The sequence below is a fragment of the Suncus etruscus genome, chromosome 4 (genome assembly GCF_024139225.1).
Source record: "Suncus etruscus isolate mSunEtr1 chromosome 4, mSunEtr1.pri.cur, whole genome shotgun sequence".
Lineage (NCBI taxonomy): Eukaryota > Metazoa > Chordata > Mammalia > Eulipotyphla > Soricidae > Suncus > Suncus etruscus.
This window is the reverse complement of record NC_064851.1, coordinates 48,779,618-48,802,437: the sequence shown is the minus strand read 5'-3', so window position 1 is coordinate 48,802,437 and position 22,820 is coordinate 48,779,618. Positions and strand designations below refer to the sequence as shown.

The 22,820-nt window shown below is 45.7% G+C and overlaps 1 protein-coding gene across 1 annotated transcript in view; it reads left to right on the top strand.

Annotated features, from left to right (window-relative positions):
* Positions 1–22,459, top strand: part of AOPEP (aminopeptidase O (putative)) — a 363,790-nt gene extending 341,331 nt beyond the window's left edge. The window contains exons 13-16 of the mRNA XM_049772315.1: positions 9,585–9,701; positions 18,611–18,697; positions 19,638–19,782; positions 21,148–22,459. Coding sequence (XP_049628272.1) covers positions 9,585–9,701; positions 18,611–18,697; positions 19,638–19,778 — 345 coding nt within the window. The 3' untranslated portion in view covers positions 19,779–19,782; positions 21,148–22,459. The remainder of the gene's footprint in view (positions 1–9,584; positions 9,702–18,610; positions 18,698–19,637; positions 19,783–21,147) is intronic.
* The last annotated feature ends 361 nt before the right edge of the window (positions 22,460–22,820 follow it).

The window sequence follows — 22,820 nt, the reverse complement described above, 5'->3', positions numbered from 1 at the left end:
AGTGATCAACTGTGCTATGGCTTTGCCTGACCAAATCACTTACATAGTTTAGTGCTTTCAGATCAGGTTGCAGTATTGATTTTCTTCATAAGGTAGATTTTCTCTATTAAATAAATTATTGGGGAATGTTTCTTCATTTTGCTTGGAGATAAAGAAAAAATGAAAACTTGGGAGGAAGTGGACTCATGTCAATCTTTTCATTACATCTTTAGAAATATCTACACAAGTTCAGTGACACTTCACTGTCTTTTTTTTTTTACCTTCCATCATTCTATAGCACTTTGTTGTCATTTTCTTAGATTGCAGAATTAATTTCTCCTCTCGCCTTTGAATAGTTGCATAGTATTTCACTGCATCTACATTACCATAGCTATGATTTGACTCTCAGACCTGACCAATAATTTTCACTGTCAGTGTATACATAATATTTGGATTCTAGTCATTCCTTTCTTTTGTTTTTGTTTTTTGGGGGGCCACACCCGGTGACACTCAGGGCACTCCCTGCTATGCGCTCAGAAATCGCTCCTGGGGCCGGAGAGATAGCATGGAGGTAAGGCGTTTGCCTCTCATGCAGGAGGTCATCGGTTCGAATCCCGGCGTCCCATATGGTCCTCCCGTGCCTGCCAGGAGCAATTTCTGAGCCTGGAGCCAGGAATAACCCCTGAGCACTGCCGGGTGTGACCCAAAAACCACAAAAAAAAAAAAAAAAAAAAAAAGAAATCACTCCTGACTTGGGGAACCATATGGGACGCCAGGGTCCATCCTAGGCTAGTGTGTGCAAGGCAGATGCCTTAAGGCTTGCACTACCGCTCTGGCCCCCTTCTAGTCATTCTTTTATATGACTATAAAGTCATAGTATGCAACCAGAATTTATAGTTAGAAAATATAAGATATTATAAGACCTTAAAGCTTATACTTCAGATAAACCTATCAATTACGGTTTTAATTTTGAAAAAAAAAAAGCTAGATTTTATTGTTTTGTTTCATTTTGGGGCCATACCTATCAATGCTCAGGGGTTACTCCTCCCTGGCATACCGGGGATCAAATCCAGGTCTACTGTGTTTAAGGCAAAGACTTTTACTATATATTGTCCTGACACTCTGGCATTGGTAGTTTCTGTTGAAAAAAAAAAACAAACAAACAAACCTGTAAATTCAAAAGCTAGTCTGGTAATTGCAGTTGTTTTAGGTTGTTTGGAAAGGCTTTAGTAAGCCCTCTGATGGGCTTGCATTGTTAGGCCTGCATGGTGAATGGACTGAGTCATTCATGCTCTTGTTTTTCACAAGTGATGGTTTTCTTAAAGAACATCTGATTCAGCCACAGAAGTTGGCCTCAGACCCCCTGGTTACTGGAGCAATAACCTCCCTGGGGAAGGGAGACAGACATGAAGATTCCAAACCAACTCGTATTGTTAGGTTTTATTTTTTAAGTATCAATCACTTCATAATGTTTAAAAAAATGATTTTTTATAAAGTAAACTTATATTACTCTGTTATAAAATTATAGAGGACTAAAGCTATATCCTGTAATTTAGAGGACTAAACTTTTGTTTATGCTTAAGTACATTAAATAAATTACTACATTAAGAAAGTAATATGCACTAAGTATGATAAATTAGCTATTATTGAGAGAATAATATAAAATTAAGCCTATGTTATCTCAAAATATGATTACACTTATTATAGTAAAGTAGAATTTAAATTATGTAAGCTTTATTGCTTTGTTTAAAGACTCATACTCTGAATTTTAGGGATTTTTTTTTGGAGGGGGGGTTGTTGTCATATGTGGCCATGCTCAGAGCTTACTCCTGACTATGTTTAGGGATACTTTTGACAGTATTCAGGCACAATAGGCACCTTGCCCCTCTTACTCTCTCTGGATCAACACACTGAGTTTTGACCATTATTTTAAGAATATAACAAGCACTGCAAATAGTTTTATTGACTCTATGATAGAACATGTGTAAAATTATATTTGTCTCTTTTGCTATGAACTCTCGTAAAGTACACCTCTAATTCTATAGAACTGAAAAACTATAATGTCTAGATAAATAAAAATCCCTGTTTGGAATGGAACAATCTCCCACATTCCGAGGACCACCAAGAGTGATACCTGAACACACAGGGCCAGGAGTTAACTCCTGGACATTGTCAGCTGTGGCCCCAAAACAAGCAGACAAAATCCCCAAAGGGAACAGAAAGACAGTTTGGAAGTTAAGGTATTTGCCTTATATGTGACTGCGGAAAGGACTGGGGTTCAAACTTTAGCATTGTATATAGCGGTGTCCCTGCCCAGTCCATAATGTTTTGATTTTCTAGACCCAATTTGGGGGTTCTTGTTTCTTCAGCTCCAGTAGCCCATTTATTTAATTTCAATTAAAAATTTTTTTCTTTTGTTTTTTGGTCCACACCCATTTGACGCTCAGGGATTACTCCTGGCTATGCGCTCAGAAATTGCCCCTGGCTTGGGGGGACCATATGGGACGCCGGGGCATCAAACCGCGGTCCATCCTACACTTGTGCTTGCAAGGCAGACACTTTACTTCTAGCGCCACCTTCCCAGCCCCTCAATTAAAAAATTTTAAATGATAATTTAAATGTCAATTTAACTAATTCAAACATCTTTTTTCTTACAAACTTCAATTGTGGTATGATCAAGTATATTTTAGTACATACTCTGTTTAATATAGCTTCCGGCTCCTTTTCTCCTTTTTAAAAAAAAAATTTGTATTTTACTGAAATAATTGTGATTTCAGGATTCTTCATAGTTGAAATTCAGATATATATAATAAGTCAGGGCTCTTCCCACCACCAGTGTCAACCTCCCTCCACCAATAGGCCCAGACAATATGCTCAATATTTAATGAATAGATAATTTGCTTGGTGCATTACAAGTTTTGTTACTTGAAAATTTCAAATTTGCACAATAATACTTATTTCCCAAAAATGTGTACTAAAATAAACCATTAGTGTGTATGTGCTTCTGAGGATTTTTTTTTTTTTTTACAGTTTACATACTATAGACTTTGTGTCAAATTGCACATAATTTGAGTAAAACTAGAAAAGTCAGGGAAATGTTAGCACATGGAAATATGACCCTTCCCATCTGGAACATGGACATTCTTTCTGCCACTTGTTTCAGAAACTATTTGCTAATACTTATATCTATTTTGCTCACGGTGGCCTCACTTTGGAAAGTGACCCAGCCAAACCAGGGCTGAAAATCAGTACAGTGGTTTTCCATGGTAGCTTTTAGATTTTCATAACCATGGTAGCTTTTAGATTTTCGATTTTTGACAAAGTGACAGTGAATACACAATTTTTGTGTATGTGAAATGAATAATAATTTTTAATGTATTCTAATATTTGTCCAGTGTCATTTTCCCTGAAGAGGTTTGATAAATAATTGATGTTGCTGTATAAATGCATGCTTATTTCTTATTTTGAAGAAAATTCGTTTCTCTTTTAGTTATTTTATTTGGTGACTCTTGTTTGCTGGCACATCACATGTGTGTCCCCAAATAATGTAAACTATAGGTGTCTCTTTTTATTTCCCCATTTTTCCAAACCTGTCTGGATGTCTATTTTAAAAATCAGTCATTTTCGGGAATTCCCATTCTCCCCCAATGCTTACTGTGCCCATACCAAAGAAAAAAAAAAGTGGAGGGAACGCCAAACCCTACCACTGCAGCACCCCTTCTTTTTCTTGTTTTGTTTTGATTTGTTAGCTTTTGACTTTATTTTCCTTCTTTCCTCCACTTTTCTCTTCCCTTTTCACTCCTGTGGTTATTATTTGGTGTTTTGTTTTTCTTTTCTCATTAGCCGGGTGCATTTTTTCTTCTTTTTCTCTTTTTTTGGTAGTTGTGGCCAATTATTTTTTTCTCTCTTCCTTTATTTTTTTTCTTTTTGTTTTTTTTTTCTCTCTTTTTTTCTTCTTATCCTTTTTATCACAAACGACAACAGAACCAGGGGTCCTCAAACTTTTTAAACAGGGGGCCAGTTCACTATCCCTCAGACCATTGGAGGGTCTGACTATAGTAAAAACAAAACTTATGAACGAATTCTTATGCACACTGCATATATCTTATTTTGCAATTAAGAAAACAGATACAAATACAATATGTGGCCCACGGGCCATAGTTTGAGGACCACTGGTAGACAATCTACAACAAGCTATATTAGTATTCTGAGGGGAAAGGGAGGGAGATATGAGATGCATGCTGGAAATGGGGGTGGAGGGGGAACAGCACTGGGGTGGGAGTGCTCCTCATTTGTTGTCACTATGTACCATAAATAATGCTGTGAAAAATAAAAATAAAAAAATAAAAATAAAAACAAAAAAAATCAGTCATTTGATATTTGTTAGAACACCAGCACTGTACAGGATGGTTTTGTTTTTGTTGTTGTTGTTTCTTGATTTGTTCTGGTAGTATATTATCTGATCTGCTGTATTCGTTCTCTGTATAATTTAGTATTTTGTACCAAACTCATTTTATTCACATCACTATTTCCTCACTATTCATAGCAGACACTTTCCAGGGTTCATGTTACTAAGTGGTCACTTAGCACATAAAAGTCTGTCATTTAAAGAGCCTCGATCCTGGCATTCACTTGAAGACTTTGTCTGCCTAGTGGGGTTGCACTGTCACAATGACCAGGACCCCTGGGCATTGGAAAGGTGAGGACATTTATTTTGAGGGATGTCCTCAGCTTCATGTTGAAATCACCCTATTCGTACTACAAGACTTATTCTGAGTCTTTTTTTTTTTTTTTTGGTTTTTGGTTTTTGGGCCACACCTGGTGGTGCTCAGAGATTACTCCTGGCTATCTGCTCAGAAATAGCTCCTGGCAGGCACAGGGGACCATATGGGATGCCGGGATTCAAACCAATCACCTTAGGTCCTGAGTAGGCTGCTTGCAAGGCAAATGCCGCTGTGCTATCTCTCCGGCCCTTTATTCTGAGTCTCATCTTAGTTCCAAGCAGTGTCTGAAAGGTGGCTGGGCTCAGTGCCTGCAATAAGGGGAGCACCTGCAGATGAGTCCTTATTTCATTGGGTGAACACCTGGGGAACACCTGCACATGAGTCCTCACCCCATTGATGGAGTACTTATAGATGAGTCCCTCCTCTTTTGGGGGAACATCTGCAGACGAGCTCTCACCCATTGGGAGAGCACCTACAGATGAATTCTTGTCCCATTGGGGGAGCACCTGCACATGAGCCCTTACCTCATTGGTAGAGCACCTGCAATGAGTTCTCATCCTGTCTGGGGAGCCTGGTATGGGCGAGCCATTTGCACTCAGCCTGAGGCCTGTCCTGTGGAGAGCAGCAGATGTGATTGCTGGAAGGACTATACAGATTTCTTTCCATTATTGGTGTTTTTTGTTTTTTTTTTTTTTTTAACAAGCATTTTGTTTTAGGTTATAACCAGTTTATGTATATTAAACCTCTCCTGTTTTTGTTGTGCTGTGGCCTGGAGGCTACACTTAGCCTCTTGTGTCAGCTTTCCCTTTGGTCCCGCGTCTGCTGAATTTCAGCCAACAAGTCTCTGTCATCCCGGAGAATTGGAGATTTTTCTTCCTTTCATTTCTTCTGTTTTTGTTCAGAGTAAACAGTTCCCACCATAGCAACATAGACAAATATAGCAAAGAATGCTTTTCTTGATGAAGAATGCTCTCTAAGCATTTTTTAACCATTTTTGGGAATAATTGATCGTTGCATGTATGGCAGACGGATGGAAGGAGAGGGCGGGTGGCTGCTGCTGCAAATTGAAGTGACCTCATATGTATCACTGTCATTGATCACTTTTAGTCTCCAGCGTGGATGAAAGGAAATGGCATCAGGGAGGAAGCATGCTTCATTTAGGCACAGATCCCAGAGTGATAATGGGGTAATAATAGAACTCAGCCGTCTGGGCCTCTCTGGCTCCTCTGCATGGGGCTGCTGTGTAGCTGTAGCGGCTGTGCTGTGCTGTGCTCAGGAAGGACTTGATGGGGTGAAGGTAAAGAGCTGTGCAGGTGCTTGGCATGTCCTTCTGCCCTGCCAAGGCCCAGCCCTGGAAGGTCAGCAGTGGGTTGTATCCTGACACTGGTCTATGGCGGTATGGACTTACACAGCGGGAGTGCTTTTTCTTTCTTAAAGAGATCAATCTCTGGGTGGAGTCCAGTTTTTTTCTGAAAAGGGGGTGTCAGGCCAACTATGTGGGACTTCATTCCTGGGGGAGGTGGTGCAGCCAGGACATGTGGGTAGCCTCCAGGCACCTAAGGGAGTGAGGCTCTCTGACAGGAGCAGGAAGACATTTTCTGGAAGAGTCGAGTTTTGTTGTCTTTGTGTCCCTTGCAAGATGGATTTGGAAAATTCCTATTTTCTTTTCAACAGTCTGTTCAAAATCTCTTCAAAAATCGATTCAATATTGTGCTGCTTGCTTCAGTGGTTAAAAGAGCAGTGGGGTTGGGTATTAGCAGAAATCGAGTACTACGGGCTTATAGCAGTAGTACAGAGAGACTATCCCTGACAAGTGGCACTTGTAATATTTGTACTGGTTGACCTTTAATATGAAAGAGAGAGTGAGTGAGAGAGAGAGTGAGTGAGAGAGAGAAAGAGAGAGTGAGTAAGTGTTGGAGTAAGTTTTACAGACCTCTGAGCTTTCTGTCTCATCTACTTACAGGATTCAACGTTCTGTGGTCTATATTTTATTAGGGTTTCTGAATTTTATTAGGCTTCTGAAACAGGCCTGCCTGGGCCAGGTCTCTATTGCTTTGCAAACATTCTGGGTTTGTAGTGCTATCTTTTCATTGTTAGGTGACTTGTTTGGGAATAATTGTTTATTTTACAAAAATAATGTTTCACATGAAGTGGAGCTACCAATCACATTTTTGCTTTAATATCTTCTTTTCCAAGATCTTATCCATATCATGTGAAATGATGGCAAAAGCTGTCGGATTAGCTTTATTGTTGTGTAGTAAAATAGCATTTGATCACTGATTTTTTTTTTTTCTTTTCTCATTGTTTGGGAACAAGAACTTTTCTCCTCAGTTTGAAGAGTTGCAGATGGAAGCCAGATGGTTCCGACTGCTGTGGGAGAGGCACTTACCCAGTCTGCTCTGAGAGTGGAGTTCCTCTGCTCCAGCTCTGTGGAGGAATGTGTCTGAGTCCAAGTGAGAGGCCCCACAAACCTAGTCCACTCACCTCTCTCCCATTACAGATAACCTCATCTATCACTCCTGGTGCTCGACTCCTACCATTTTAGCTTGTCCATTTTATATGTCCCTTTCTAAATCAGGAGAAAACAGACGTTTTCAGGGATCCTTCTCAGGTAGTTTCTTTGCCAACCCAAGAACTTTCTGCTAGAAGCAGAGAGAAATAGGATGTTATAAATTCAGATATTCTGAAAGGTGTCAATATCAAATATGAATTTTAAATTAGAGTCGTAGTTATTTGGTAAAACTAGTTGGAATAAGCTGAGGAGCAGACAGGAGCCAGAGAGATGGTACAGCAGGCAAGGTGCTTACCTTGCACTTTGCTGCCCCAGGTTCGATCCCCAGCACCACATACAAATCTCTGGAGTGATCCCTGAGCACAAAACCAGGAGTATTTCTGGGTATGTCCTCCCAAATTGAACAAAAACGATGAGGACCAAGTGAATCTTCTTACTAAGAGTTACTTGCCGTATGGGTATCTACTATGAACAAAATTCCAGACTGAATCTAATTAATAGGACCCTAGCTATGCACTAAGGAGGTGCCTTTCTCTCTTCTTCCCTTCTCTATAACTTGGGCAGGGCTGGTTACTGGTGTGTTCTTCGAGTGAGCAAAGATCCTGCTTTCCTATATGCTGCTCTGAGCTGTATCATATGGAGGAATTCTATATGATACATATGCCATATGATTCATATGGCATTCGTATGTGTTGCTCATATTAATGGCTCTCAATCAGTGCTTCAAGGTCTTGGTGCTCTCCTGGTTATTCTAGGCCCACCTGGGTTCGAGGATGCTGCTTGGGTCTTGCAATGAGAGCCAAGTACGAGGACCACCAGGGTTACATTCCACAATGCTTGAGACCCAGTAGGACCAAAAAATGAATTCTGGCACCTTAGGGACACACACCTAGCCCTTTTTCAGGGCTAGTCGCCTGTACTCCTGATATAGAGAGGCATGGTGAGTGCTGATGAAGAGCATGAAAATGAGTGCATGAAGAAGGGCCCAAGTAATGCTGCCAGCAGAGGGCGCCGTACTCAATCTTGTCTTCTGCCTGCAAGAAAGCAGTGCCTTCTAAACTGCACAGGGAGCTTGCAATGCTCCAGAGCTGGGACCAGAGAGTTGGTCTGGGGCACTTGCCTTGCATCCAGACTATCCTGGCTTGAGTCGTTGACTCCACATTTCAGTCCTCATGTATTCCCAGAGGTCATTTTTGAACACAAAGCCAAAAATATCTCCTGAGCACTGCTCGGTATCATCCCAAAACCAAAAGAGAGAGAGTGTGTGTGTGTGTGTGTGTGTGTGTGTGTGTGTGTGTGTGTGTGTGTGTGTGTGTGTGCCAAAAATATCTTCTGAGCACTGCTGGGTATCATCTCAAAACCAAAAGAGTTGTGTGTGTGTGTGTGTGTGTGTGTGTGTGTGTTTTCCTGTCTGTGACATCCGTCCGTCCATTAGCCCAAGACCTGGTCTTGCTTTTGGAGCATATTTCAAAGTCTTTTAGAGAACAGAACCTCAGGGGATATTTGGTGGAGTCTGATAATTGTCTTCCAGACAGGAAACTTTGTTGTAATCCACAGGGTGTGTCTGTACCAGCAGCATGGAGCAGAACAGAGAAAAGTAAAATTCATAGTTAGAACTTCAAAGCCTTGATTGTAGCAGAAATCTATTTCTGCTCTACCGAGTGTATCTTTCATTTAGTTAGTTAGTTTTTTGGGCCACACCCAGTGGTGCTCAGGGGTTATTCCTGGCTCTGCACTCAGAAATCCTTCCTGTCAGGCTCGGGGGACCATCTGGGATGCCAGGAATCAAGCCCGTGTCTGACTCGGGTTGTCCATGTGCAAGGCAAGTACCCTACCACTTTCCGACCCTATATCTTCCATTTGTTCCCCTCCATCTGCAGTTCATTTCAGTGCTCTCCTTTATTGAGGATTGAGACACCACAGAACAGAAGTAAAGAGAACTGATGCTCTAAATTCTTGTATCTTACCATTATTGTTTGTTCACAAATAAGTTTTATTGTTTCTGGGTTGCACTAAGACTCCTCTCTTTGCTCTTAGTGGTGATGCATTTTGTGTGTGTGTGTGTGTGTGTGTGTGTGTGTGTGTGTGTTGATGTGTTGGTGAGGACATTGTTTTGGTTTGTTTTTTGGTCCACACCCAGTTGTTACTCCTAGCTCTGCACTCAGGGGCAGTGCTCTAGGAATTATAGTAGTGCCAAGTATCGAACCTAGAATGGCCACATGCAATGCAAATGCCCTCCTTTTGTGCTATCACCTTAAACCCTGGGTGACTATGTGACCTGTGCTTCACTACTGCTCTGTAATGCAGGTTTGATTTCTCTTCCTTTGAATGATTTTTTTCACAGACAAATTATCTGATTTTGCTTCTAGCTCCTTCCTGACCAGCTGGTATTGCTGCTGGAGCATCTCTTGGAGCAGAAGACCCTGAGTCACAGGACTTTGCAGAGTCTGAAGAAGACGTACCGCCTCTCTCAGCAGGATGCAGAGGTACAGGGATCCTGGCTACTGGTGGGGGACAGTAGTCTCTGTAGGCCAAGCTGGGACTCTGTGGGGTACCCAGAATTCCGAGATACTGAGGCTTTTCCTCTAAAGTCCCATAAGTCCTCTTAAGTCTCTTAGAGGAAATAAGAGACTAAAGGCAGTTTTGGGGGTTAGAAATGTGTGTGTGGAACTGGAGACATGGGGCAGGGGTTGGATTGAGGTGCTTGCACGCTGATAGCTCAGGTTTGACTTCTGAGCCATATACTGAGTGATTCCCAAGCACAGAGTTAAGAGTGATCACTGGGTACTACTGAGCCCCCAAATCCAGAACCCAGAAACAGTGCAGCTGTGTCATGGCGTGTGTCAGGGCCAAGGGCTTCTGTACATAGGAACTTGGCTCAGGTGCACCCAGGGTCCTGTTTGCATTCAGTTTGTCTATGAAAGGGACCACATATAAAGGAAAGGAAGACTAAATGTAAGGCCACAGCTTTGAAAGCAAAATGGATGCTCGTGGAAATGTGATGTCATGTAAACTTTATATCTGAGCTTATTTTTGAGAACGCATCCACTGATAATGACAGCGATTTGGCAAGCTCTTTCATGTAAACTCTAAGAACACAAGGCTTATTGGTGCTTGACTGGATATTTTTTGTGGTTAGCCATTTGGCACACATGACCTCTGTGCCCTTGGCATGTGGCGGTGAGGTGATGGTGGCTGCAAAGAGCCACATAAGACATGGGGACCAACTAACACATCGAGACTAGTGATCACAGTGGAAGGACATTTTTAGTGAAGATGGCTAAAATTAATTCCATCATCATTAAATGCAGTAAGTCAGGAGCAATCCTCTCATTAATGTTGATTAAAAGCTCAGGTGGGCTCTATGTCATATTTTACAGGCCCATAAATTTGGGAGTTAACTGGAAACTCTGGAGAAGTCATACAGCTTTCGCCCCCAAGCATAGATCAATGGTTGACTGTTGGCATTTATTTGTTTTTAGATTTTTCTTGTAAACATTTCCAAATGCCAGCGGTTTTTTATAACGAGAGCTGGATCTCACTGAAATCCCCATGACGGGCAAGGGACTGGCCACATTCCAGGTAGTCCCTTACTCTGTGCCCACAGCCTTAGAGTGATGGCCCTGTCCCCCACCCTCTCTGGCTTTCAATCACAGCTTTGCTGGCCTGAGTCTTTGGGAATTATTAGTCCAGCTTTTCTATGGCTCTTGCTGTCGGCCTCACAGTCTGCTCTGCCCACAATTTGCAGGGCCCCTTGTGGGGTCTCTGATGCTTGGAGATGGGCTCAAGGCAGCTGTGCCCCCTTCATGCACTCATGTTGGTGCTGGTGACTAGAAGGACGTTGCTGAGCACAGCAGACCCCCAGCACACCTCAGAAGAACAGCCCATCTGTGAACTACCAGGATAAAGCCAGGTCAGCCTTGTGCAGGCAGGCACCTCCCCACTGCCCTTTTTCTCCAGTCTGCCTATTTTTCAGAATAGAGGTGTTCCCTGTAGTGGCCAAGGGCCATGAGGGTGGGGTGGAACCAGGGACTCAGGTGTGTACGGTGCATGCACCACCTCTCTGAATTGTCTCCTACGCCTGATCATGGATTTCCAGAGCAAAACCCATTTTTTTCTAAGATATCTTTTTAAATAGTTTTTATTTCCTGGTCTCTTTGCTATAAAGCTCAGCTAGTCACCCATGAGATGGGCATCCATGGGATTTGTTCCCTCGAGCTGCTTGGCTGACCTTGGAGAGACTTTATTTTTACGGACTGGAGTCGATTGCTCAAGGCCAAGCTTCCTTTGGTGCCAACTTCTCCCAGCTTTGTTACAAAAACTGGGACAAAAGCCCCCGTGTTCTTTCTAGGTGGGAGTGGGCAGTTAATACCTGCACTGACATCTCTGGGGCCATCCCGGGCAGTGCCCTGACTGGACGAGGCAGGTATAGAGCCTGGTGATGTCTCTTGAGCCTGGTGTCTGCTCTCTAAACATTCAGGTTTAGATCCCACATTGCCAAGACTGTTAAACCCAGTGTGGAGCCCCTAAGAAGTAGTAATCACAGAGAAATGACACATGCCCTGCAACCCCCTTGCCTCCCTTGCACATTTGCTGTGGGGTCGGCAGGTGGGGGGCAACCGCAGGAGTCCCCCCTGAGGCCAGAGCCTAGATGCTTAATCTCATTCTTTTCTAATTTACTTGGAAATGTGGATGCAATGCAGTGGGTGAATGTTATGACTCATGGTCAGCTTGCTAGATGGGACTATCGTCTTCACTGGCTCCCCAGCCTCCTCCCTGAGTGGGCAAAGAGGGACTAGAGCAGGCTGTGAGGACACTTGTAGGCCTTCATGTGGTCTCTGGTACCAATGACCTCCTGGCTCATCTGGGACACAGTGAGTTTCTGGTGTGTAACATTGAGAACTTTTTCTCCAACCTTCAGGGTCAGCCAAACCCTTGAGATCCTTAACCATGTCATCGCGGCCTTGGTGGGATTCAGTGCTGATGTACGAGCAAGTCATGGAGTCTCCTCCATTTCCTCCAGCAAAGTGCCCGGTCACTTGGGAGCCAAGCATAGAGCAAGCTGCAGAGAGGGTGCAGCAGTTTCAATGGGCTTCTCTGGGCCAGCTAGATTCTGCCATGGAGAGGCCCAGATAGAGAGAAGGAAGGAAGTGAAGCTGAGGGAATCTAAGGGACGAAACACTGAGGATGGATGGCCCATGGATGGCCCATGTAGGCCCCACTAGGCAGCTTCCACTGTGGACAGGACTTGGCTGATGGCGTGTGTGGACCGGCTCCTGCGGAGCCTGGCAGCTGGGCCAGCCCTCCGGACACATCTCCAAATGCTCTCACAGGAGTACTTTCAATGTGGAAACTCCCATTTGCTCGGAAAGAAAACACCCCAGCATGGATGTCTTGAGTCTGGGGACACACAAGTCTCTTGCCAGCCTGGTTCTCATTCCTGAACTCTATCTAAGCCAGCAGTGTTTCTGCACGATGGTTGATTATCTTGGCGACCAGATTGAAATACTAGAAAATGAGTTTACTCAGGTATCCTTAGACCTGAAGACCTCTCAGGGACTTGGGTATCTCTTGGTTTGGTTGTGAAAATTCTCCCCATGAACAGGTAGCTATGCTCTGCCCTGTGCTCTCTTCATGATTCTCAGGGTCCCCAAGAAGCAGGGCATGCCTGTTGGAGGGAGCAGTTTTGAGGAGGACCTGCCCGCGGCACTCCCAGCAGTGCCAGCCCAGCCACAGGACTCTCCAGGGGAGTCACTGAGGGGCCCTGGGAGCAGGACTGTCCTGGCTTACCTGTCTCCAGAGCCATCAGTGTCTACAGTGAACCTGCTGTGGGACTGGAATAAGATGGCAGTTTTTAAAGTAGCTTTGGTACCACAGGTGGTTGAACAGGTCACAGGTATGTCCAGAAAGACACACTGGATCTGCAGTTTGTCAGAACATATCTGACCAGCAGAGCGTGCACATGGGCATGTGCTATGAACTCAGGACTATTATTTGACAACTTGGGGTTGGAAATTAGTTGGTAGATGAAATGGTGAGGGCTGGTTTTCCTAAGGCCAGTTGGCTCTTTGAGGCCTCTGAGGATAGAGAAAGAGAAGGCAGTCTCAGAAGTCTGGGCTCCTATCTCTGGATAGCTCTTACAGGGGTCCTCAAACTTTTTAAACAGGGGGCCAGTTCACTGTCCTTCAGACTGTTGAAGGACCAGATTATAGTAAAAACAAAAATTATGAACAAATTTCTATGCACACTGCATATATCTTATTTAGAAGTGAAGAAACAAAATGGGAATAAATACAATATGTGGCCCGCGGGCCATAGTTTGAGGACCATTGTCTTAGGACTAGTTCACACCTCAGTTCTGTGACCAGCATCTCTCCCTGGGAGGATTTTTTGGAAACGGCTCTGTCCTGTTGTAAACCAGTGTTACTTTAGTGAGGTTTTTTTCTTCCTAAAACCTTGATTTCAAAAACAAAGAACCATTATCTCTGATGAATCTTCCTCTTTTGTAGCTGAAGGCAGGGACTCTATTGTACTTACCCTCTGTGATAAGCCACAAACAGATGACTCCACCCAATTTTCTTTTGCATTTTATATTTTTGGTGCTTGAGGTGAAAACCAAGGCACTCACACATGCAAGACAGGCTGCACTGCTGAGCTATCCTCACTCAGTAAATTGTTACAGGGCCAGAGAGATAGGACAGTGGATAAGGCACTTGTCTTGCACTCAGCCAATCCAGATTCTGCCCCTGCAACCCATGTGTGTTCCCCTGCGCCCCACTGTGAGGGATTCTTGGTAATGAAGCCAGGAAATAAGTCCTGAAAACTTCCAGGATAGTCTGCCGGAAAGAAAAAAAACAGACGAAGATATTTATGGTACAAAAGGATTTTCTGTTCATTTGCAGTTGATAATAATGGGGACTGTGATGATAATGGTGTTTGTGAGAGGGAGAAGTTTCAAGATCATGGAACTTGGTGTGGCACTGGGAATGATTTTTAGTTTTTTGGTGTAACTGTGGCTTTGTTGCAGCTGTGAGCCGCATGGAGCTGTGTCTTGAATACCAGCTGGTCTTCTGTGCCTTCTGGCCATCTGTGCGCAAAGGCTGAGCACAGCAAGTTCCTGGACTGGGGGGGAGCACAGAAAGGCAGTGCTCTGAGTAGACCTGTCCCTGCACTGTGTATCCTATGGGATCTGACCCCTTAATTGAGACTTGGGGTGATTTTGGTCACATAAACCTGTTGATGGTGGTTCACAGGCTCATGGGCTGCCACTGCAGTGGCTGTGGAGACTTGGCATCATGCCTGCAAACACATGTGACCCTGAATTCTGCCCCTTTTCTGTCCTCTGCCTGTCCCTCAGCTCAGACCTCACAAATCTGCAGGAGACTTGGTTAGAAATGGTGCTGTGGATGGATGCCTTGTCACTGCTTTTCACATAGCACAGTGTTCATAGGCATGTATATGTTCAAGTGCAGCAGAAACAACATTCTTTGCTTTGGTTTTGTTTTTGGGGGGCCTATACCCAGTGATGCTCAGTATCTTTGCTCTGCACTCAGTAATCACTCCAGGCAATGCTCAGGACCATATGGGATTGAGGGATCAAACCTGGGTGGGGTGTGTGCAAGGCAAGTGTACACACAGGGTCTTTTTTGGTTGTTGGATCACACCCAGCGGTGCTTAGGGGTTACTCCTGGTTTTGTGCAGAGAAATTTTTTCTGGCAGGTACAGGGACCGTATGGGATGCCGCGATTTGATCCACCGTTTATCCTGAGTCATCTACGTGCAAGGCAAATGCCCTACTGCTGTGCTATCTCTCCGGCCCCTCACACACAGGCCTCTGGGATGGCATGGACTATCCGTGACAGTGAGTCATTGGAGTAGCGCCTGTTAGCAGAAGAGAAAACCCTGTGTGTTTTTTCCTCAGAATTGTGAGACTGATTGAAGCTGATGAATTCTGCAGCGGTCAGGGAGAAAAGTACTAACCACATTCTCTACCCTATGATAGTAGTCACTGTTGGATTCAGTCGGAATGTCCAGTGTGGCCCATGAGAGTCTGAAGGCTCACACCAGAATGGTTTTGTGAGTTCTGGGCCAGCTCTAAGAGAGCGCTGGACCCACTTCCAAAGAAAGAGGTTCTTAGGGTTCAGCTGCTACTAGTTTCAGGCTCTGTGGTTGACCCCCCCCATCTGAGCCTGATCAGTCAGAGATGAGAAATGGGACAAAGACAGACAGTGCAGCTTCTGCCTCTGGCTGGGCCTTCCTGGACTAACTCCAACTGCAGTTCCACGAGGGCATCTCCATCCATGGGGGTCCAGGTGGAAGTTGTGCCCTCCGTGCTCACCATGGGATACCACAGAGATGGGGAGTTGAAGGACAGGGAAGAGAGTTGGGGCCATACTCACTGGGACTTTGGATTCCTAGTGATGCGTAGGGGATCATGAGGTGTCCTGGACTGAACTGAAATTGCATACATGCAAGGCACCTGTAAGAACATCTTTCCATCCTGTGATCATAAACTTAACAGCAGAAGTAGAAATGTTAGACAGTGGTGTGAGGCTGTGTCCCAATCTTTAACCCACGTGTTGGACCCTCTGAGACAGGGTCGGGTTTGTATGACGAGACTCAGAGTCGTCTCCAGTACTGGGATGGGGTCACACCTGCATCAGTGGTAGAGCATGTGTTGCTGGCAAGATCAGGGACATGCTGTAGTACATGGTCACACTACTATGGAACTAAAGAGTAAGATGTGACTTTGGAGAGACCCAGGCTGAGGTTCCCAGAGACACTCCGTGCACAGTGTCTGCAGCATTGGGCTTATGGATGGTCAGGGAGAATGGGAAGGGGGTGTGCCCTGCAGTAGTTCTCTTTGTCCCTTTAGTTCTTACACAAGTTTCCTGCCTCTGGTCTTTGTGCACTTCTCCTTTGTAACTTTGGGGACGCTCCCCTTAGTGCCATGGTGGGGGCTTTCGTTAGCTGTTGGAAAGAGCACCTTGGAAGGTGAAAAAGATTCTGAGAGACATCTGGACTGGCAGTTGGCCCTAGAATGGGGGTTTGAGGCCTCTGAAGCACTCAAGGAGGCAAAACCTGTTTGCTGATCAGACCCTGATGCCTACAAGTGGGTGCCACAGCATCAGCTTCAGCTCAGCTATTCTGCAACTGCACTGAGGCATTTTCTGTGTGTGTGTGTGTGTGTATGTGGGGAAAGGTCTGTCATAAGCGTGTGTGTGTGTGTGTGTGTGTGTGTGTGTGTGTGTGTGTGTGACTTTCAGAGGTACACCTAAACGTTGAAGTTACTGCATTTTTCAGGTGCTATAGGTGAGTCACTGTAAGAATCTCCCCCCTTCTAGGGCTCCACATGCAGATGCTAACTTTTTTTTTTTTTTTTTTGATGGAGGGCATATCCAGCGGCTCTTAATCCAGTGGTTACTCCTGGGTCTGCACATAGAAAATAGAAATTACTCCTGGCAGGCTCGAGGGACCATATGGGATGCTGAGGGTTGAACCCCAGTTAGGCTATTTACAAGGCAAATGCTCTGCTTGCTATGCTATCGTTCCAGCCCCCAGAAGCGACACTTCTTGCCTAAGCTGAGTTCCTAGGTTCAGGGCTTCCTGTTTCCTATTTTACTGGTAGTAAAAGCTCTGAGAGGAGGAGGTTGAAAATGCACAGAATGGGGGCCAGAGATATAATGCAGGGGTTAACACTTGACTTGCACTTTGCTGATTCAGTTTCAATCCTTGACATCTGATGTGGTCCCCTAATTTCTCTGAGAGTGATTACTGAGCTCAGAGCCAGGAGTAAGTCCTGATCACTCTCAGCTGTGGCTCTAATTCAAAATAAATTTTTTAATTTTTAATTTTTTTCTTTTTACAAAGTTACAGATTTATGATTTTCTGCTGTACAGTGGTCCAGCATCAATCCCTCCAGCAGTGTTTAAATTGCTCAACTAATGTCTCCAGTTTCCTTTCCTCCCAACACCCAAGCCTTTCTCAGTGACAGGCACTCCCACCCACATAGCCTTGGTATCTCACCCCAGCAGCAATTTCCTACTGAAGATCATTCTGTTCTTTGTTTTTATTACCACCGGACATTTGATATTCCCCTATGATTTCTTTATGTCAGGGGTCTCAAACTCAATTTACCTGGGGGCCACAGGAGGCAAAGTCGGGGTGATCCTTGAGTGCAAAGTCAGTAGTAAGCCTTGAACTTTGGAGGGTGTGACCCAAAGAACTAAAACAAAACAAAACAAAAAAAGATTCTTCTAGGGCAGGGCCACAAAATGTTGTACGGAGGGCCACAAACGGCCTGTGGGCTGCGAGTTTGAGACCCTTGCTTTGTGCCCTACATATGAGAGAGATCTGTGTTCATTCCTTTCCCTCTTTCTGATTTCACTCAGCATGATCTCAGTATTCAGATATGCCCATGTAGTATCAAGTTGACAAGACTCCATCTTGTCATATAGCTATTGTATGTATGTAGCAGTTTCTTTATTATCCACTCACCTGTTCTCTGGCACTTGGACTATTTCCAGATTCTGGCTATTGTGAATAGTGCTATACTGACATAGGAGTAGATGGCTTTTCTGCATTGTGTTTTTGGACCCCTAAGGTATATTCTCAGGAGTAGAAATGCTAAAAAATATTTAATTAAAAAATTTAATGGAGAAAAATAAAACACAATAGTGCCTATGGTCTGGCTAATGTTGAATAAGACTGGAATACAAAATGAAATGCCAGCCAGTTGGTCAGCACAGGTGAGAGGGCTTTGCTCTGAGAGCAAGATGTGAAGTGTCTCCATGGACACGTGCCCATGTCAGCACAGGTCTGTAGGGGCAGTTGAGGCCTCTTCACAGTGCCTGGAAGGCCTGTGGCTTCTTTGGCTATGGGGACTGCAGGGGTCGGTCCCTGTCACAGTCGAGATGAGCTGGATCATAAATAACTGATTTGAAAGGGCCTAACTGACCAAAGACTGGGCATGTGCATGGACATCATAGCGTAAAAATTCATGTTCAAAACAATCTGCACCACTGAGCCCCTCATGAAAGAGGAAACACTCAATGAATAGTGGTTTTTTTCCTTGTAAAAAGAAATTAAACTAAAATGAAATTGACTTTTGTTTTTGGGTCATGCCTGATAGTGCTCAGGGCTTATCCCAGGCAGACTAAGTGGAGCTGTATGGAATGCCAGGGATCAAACTCTGATAGGCCGTATGCAAGGCAGGCATGCTCTCCACTGTACCTGATGGGCTCCAGCCTCTACACCCCCCATTGAATTTTTTTAAAATGTCAATAATGTTCATGCTTCTGATTGCTTTCCTTAACCACAAATTTTCCTGCTCCTCAGACACGTAGGGCAGAAAGCCTGCCTGACTGATTGTTCCTGATTTCTCTGATTTCCCAAGGTTCGTCACCGCTGGTGTGAGCTGGTAGTGAAGCACAAGTACACTCGGGCCTATGGGGACGTGAAACACTTCCTCCAGGAAGACCAGGTAGGTTCCTGAGCTGCCTGCTCATCCTATTGAGCACATATGATGCACTGTTCCTACTCTCACTGTCCCTGGCTCTCCATCTGATTCACTGTCACTGTCTTTCTCAGATCCTGACTCTCTGTCCCCTCTTCCCTCCGTCCATGTGTCTGTGGCTGTATGTGATCTTGTTGCTGGTCCCTGCGGTAACCCCAGTGGTGCACTGTGCGTGGCCTCAGCCAGCCATGGAGCCCCGACCCATTAGGGGAAGGGTGGGCGTGCAGGAACTAAACAAAGAGGCTTGTGAGGGGCCGGTGTGGGGAGTCATCAGTGGGGCTCCGTGTTTCACAAAGCAAAGGCTGACTTTGTCCTGAAGAAATGTCACATTTGCAAGAAGTGTCTGAGAATGAGGGAGGAATGTCTGGAGTAGGAACAGGATGTGGGCTTCCCTGTGAGCTTTGAGCAAGCTGTGGTTCCTGTGAACACAGACTATGGGCATCCACTCCCTGGGAAATGTTCCCATCTGCGACTGCCATCATTGTGCTTCCACTGGATAGAATCTCTGGACCTTGATGAGAATGTGGGTGCTCGTGGCTCTGGGTTGGAAGATCTCAGACAAATGCCTGTGACCTGGTAGCTGAGATTCAAGCCATTGTCCACCATGTTCAGGAGCTGTGGCTAGTCTATGTCCCCCTGGTCACCATTTCTGCAGTCCCAGGGCTCACTCTGTCTGACATGCACCCATCCTTCAGCGCTGGCTCTCCTGGCCTGTGCCCAGGCTCAAAGGATTGAATCGGGAAATTGGAATTTCCTGGGACATGCCAGAGAGGAGGATGGAGAATGCACTTTCCCTGCCCTCACTTGGTGCACGTGCTGCCCACAGGAGTATGCAGCATGCAGGGTGTGTGGGCGGATGTGTACTTGTGTGTGTCCATGTATCCCTCATTCCTGCCTCTGTCTCTAGGCCATGGGCATCTACCTCTATGGAGAGCTGATGGTGGGTGAGGACCCGCGGCAGCAGCAACTGGCTCACTCGTGTTTCCAGCTAACCAGGGAGTGGATGGACAGCAGCTGTGCCCGTGTAGTAGCTGAGATGTTGTTCTGAAGAGGTGACTGTCCCTCCCCTTTGTCCACCACTGACTCTTACCTGAAATGGATTCCTCTGCAGGGGCTGGGGAATCCAACCACTCTGCTCACAGGCAGTCCATGAATCTGTCACTGTGGGAGTCACAGGAGGAGGTGTGAGAGCCCCAGGATGGGGACATTGCAATTCCATCTTTTGTGTCCTCCTATGGACCCTCCGTTGGGCCAGATGGGCAGTGAGGAAATCCTCAGCACTTTCCCTTCCCACCCCCACCCCGTGCTTTTTCTGCTGAGACTTCTCAGGCTCAGACCTCTGAGTTTGTCTTTAAGAATTTTTGAGGGACAGACTAGGAGCTACCACATCTGGTGCTCAGGAGCCCTATGCAGTACCGGGATTTGAACCAGAACTGAGGTGGCTGCATCCACATGCAAGCAAGTGCTTCCACCATTGTCACATCTCTCTGGCCCCTGGAGGGGTTTTTGTTTTGCTTTATTTTGGGACCACACCTGATGGGATTGTTCCTGGCTCTTAGCTCAGGAATCACTCCAGGCTCAAGCTCAATACCAGGATAGTACCAGGATAGAACCCATGTCAACCATGTGCAAGGGAAGTGCTCAACCAGCTATACGTCATTCTGTCCTGAGCACCTAGTTTTAAACAGTGGATTTCTGCATTTTAAAGATAATTTAGCATCGAATCATTCATAAAATTTATGAGTAAGACTGTGAGGGGTTGTATTAAAAGAGTATTTTTTTCCTTGAATGTCATTACCATTTTTGTTTTTCTTGAAGGTTTTACATAGTCTGCCTGGTTTTGTGTCTTTTATAGGGTACAGATCTCCACTGAGCCTTTTTGGCCTTAGTGTCAGATTTTGTGCTACACCTTGTGATGGTCAGAGGGAGGGTTCCTCCGGGATCTGTGCTCAGGAATCACTCTGTGCCACACCGTGTGCTTCGTGGACCATATAGGATGCTGGGAATTGTGTTATACAGTTGTGCTCTACTCCCTCCATCAACATTTTTCACATGTAGCATCTCTAAAAGCATGTTTATATGTTGACCTCTTATTTGACTGTTAAACACTTGTTTTTCATGAGTTCTGTATCTTCCACCTCCCTGTAACGTGCCTGAGTGTCAGGTCTATGCCGGAACTCTCATAGGGAGGAGGGGAAGAGTTGTTTGTCCTATGTGCTGCTGTTCCTCCAGACAAATGGAGTGTGGAGTTGATGGGGAGATGCCAGGGAACGCCCTGATTCTGTGCTAGGAATGAGCGGCTGAGTGCAGGGACCTGCACCTACTGCTCCACTCAGGTTGCCCCCCTGAAACCTGCATATCCTGAGGGCGGCTTAGGCAGGAGGCCAGATCCAGCTGTGCACCTTGACTCTCCTCAGACAGCTGCTCAACCTTGGCACGGCTGCTGTTACCGCACCCGATTCGCGTGCCCAGGACACCGTGGGCTGTGGTGAGGCCACTTTGCTGGCTCCGCTCTGCTGCCCTGGCTGCTTGGGTTCCTGGCATGCTGATTTGTGACTTAAGATGAAAATCACATTGCCAGGGATTACCACGCAACCACGACCTTGGCGGCTGGTAGTTGCACTCAGAGACAGACTCCTCTGGGGCTCTTCCTAGCAATGCCGGCGACGACCTCTCTGACGAGGTGCAGAGCTTAGCTGACTGGTGAACAGTGACTGGTTTCCGCCTTGTTCACAGTGGCTAAGTTCTGCACCTGAAGAGAAGGTGAGAAGGGGCCGGTTAAATAAGCGGAAGCTGCTGCCAGAGGCCGCCGTGGCCATACTGAAATGTGTGAAGCCTCCATGCTGGGAGGGAAGCACGGGCCCAGATGTCTGAGAGCTGCTGAGATCAGGTGTGGACCCACACATGGCTGACGGGAGTGGGGTTGCTGCCTGGGCAGGTGCTTCTCTTTTGTATTTGCAGTCTAGGTCTGCCGGGCGCCTGGAGCTTGCTGCGAGGCCTCGTCCTGGCCGCATTGGACCCGCCCTCCGGTGCCTACTGAGCTGATATCAGTTCTCGTTTCACACACTGGCTCAGTTCAGCAGGAACAGGAGTCGAGCCCGAGAGCAAAACACCTTCCTGCTTGTGAGTGCCCGGAGCCGGGATCCACCCAAGAGCCAGGAAGCTGCATCTGTATGTCATGTGCATGTGGGAGAGCCACGGCCCGACTGCGTGGATGGCGGCTTGTGGCCTGTGCTATGACAGGCAGGCCCCGGTGCGGCGGGGCTGGCATGGGCCTGCTCCAGGAGCCATGAGCTCCAGGGCTGGGCCTCAGTGGGCTGTGGCCAGTCTCACTTTGTGCTGAACAGAGGTGCACAGAGCTGCTTCTGAGTAGTGATCGTTACACTGTGATGGAACAGTAAGTGCCGGTGCTGTTTTCCTTTGCAGAAAGATACCAGCAGCATCCTTTGAGTCTGCCGGGGACTGCAGCAAGGACGCCATCAGTAGAGACCAAGTTTATGGACATCTCTTGGCAGCATCAGTACACGCCTGAAGCCTAAGCTAGCTGCTGCCCCCACCCCAGATGGGTCATCCCAAAGATGAATTCTCTTCCATGAGGTTAAGGGTTAAGGCACAGATGAAACTAATCTGAGACAAGTGGGGAAACCCATGTATGTGGTTCTCGATGCATAGTGACATGTGGATGCTGCACTTTCGGTGGAGGTGCAGGACACTATTGGTATCCTCTTCAGGCTCATTTCACAAAGAAGCTGCTAAACCTTTTTTTATTTTTCCATTAGACTTTTTTAGTGTTTCTGTTTCTGGTGAAAACACAAGATGAAGAGCTAAGATGTATCAGTAGTAAAATGCAAAGGACTTGGTATTTGCATTCTTTTCTGCTTAATCCATGATCATTACAAGGAAGGTTTTCATGGGCTCATCAAGCCCATGCTTTCCTTTCAACCTACCTCTCAACTGTCTCTGTCTCTTTCCTTGCTTGTGTTTTTCACTCTGGAGAAGCCATATTCTCTTAAATACACATTTTCACTCTTTCTCTTTTCTGACAGCTTTCTAAGTAGGTTTCATTCAGTATACTATGCATAGTTCACTG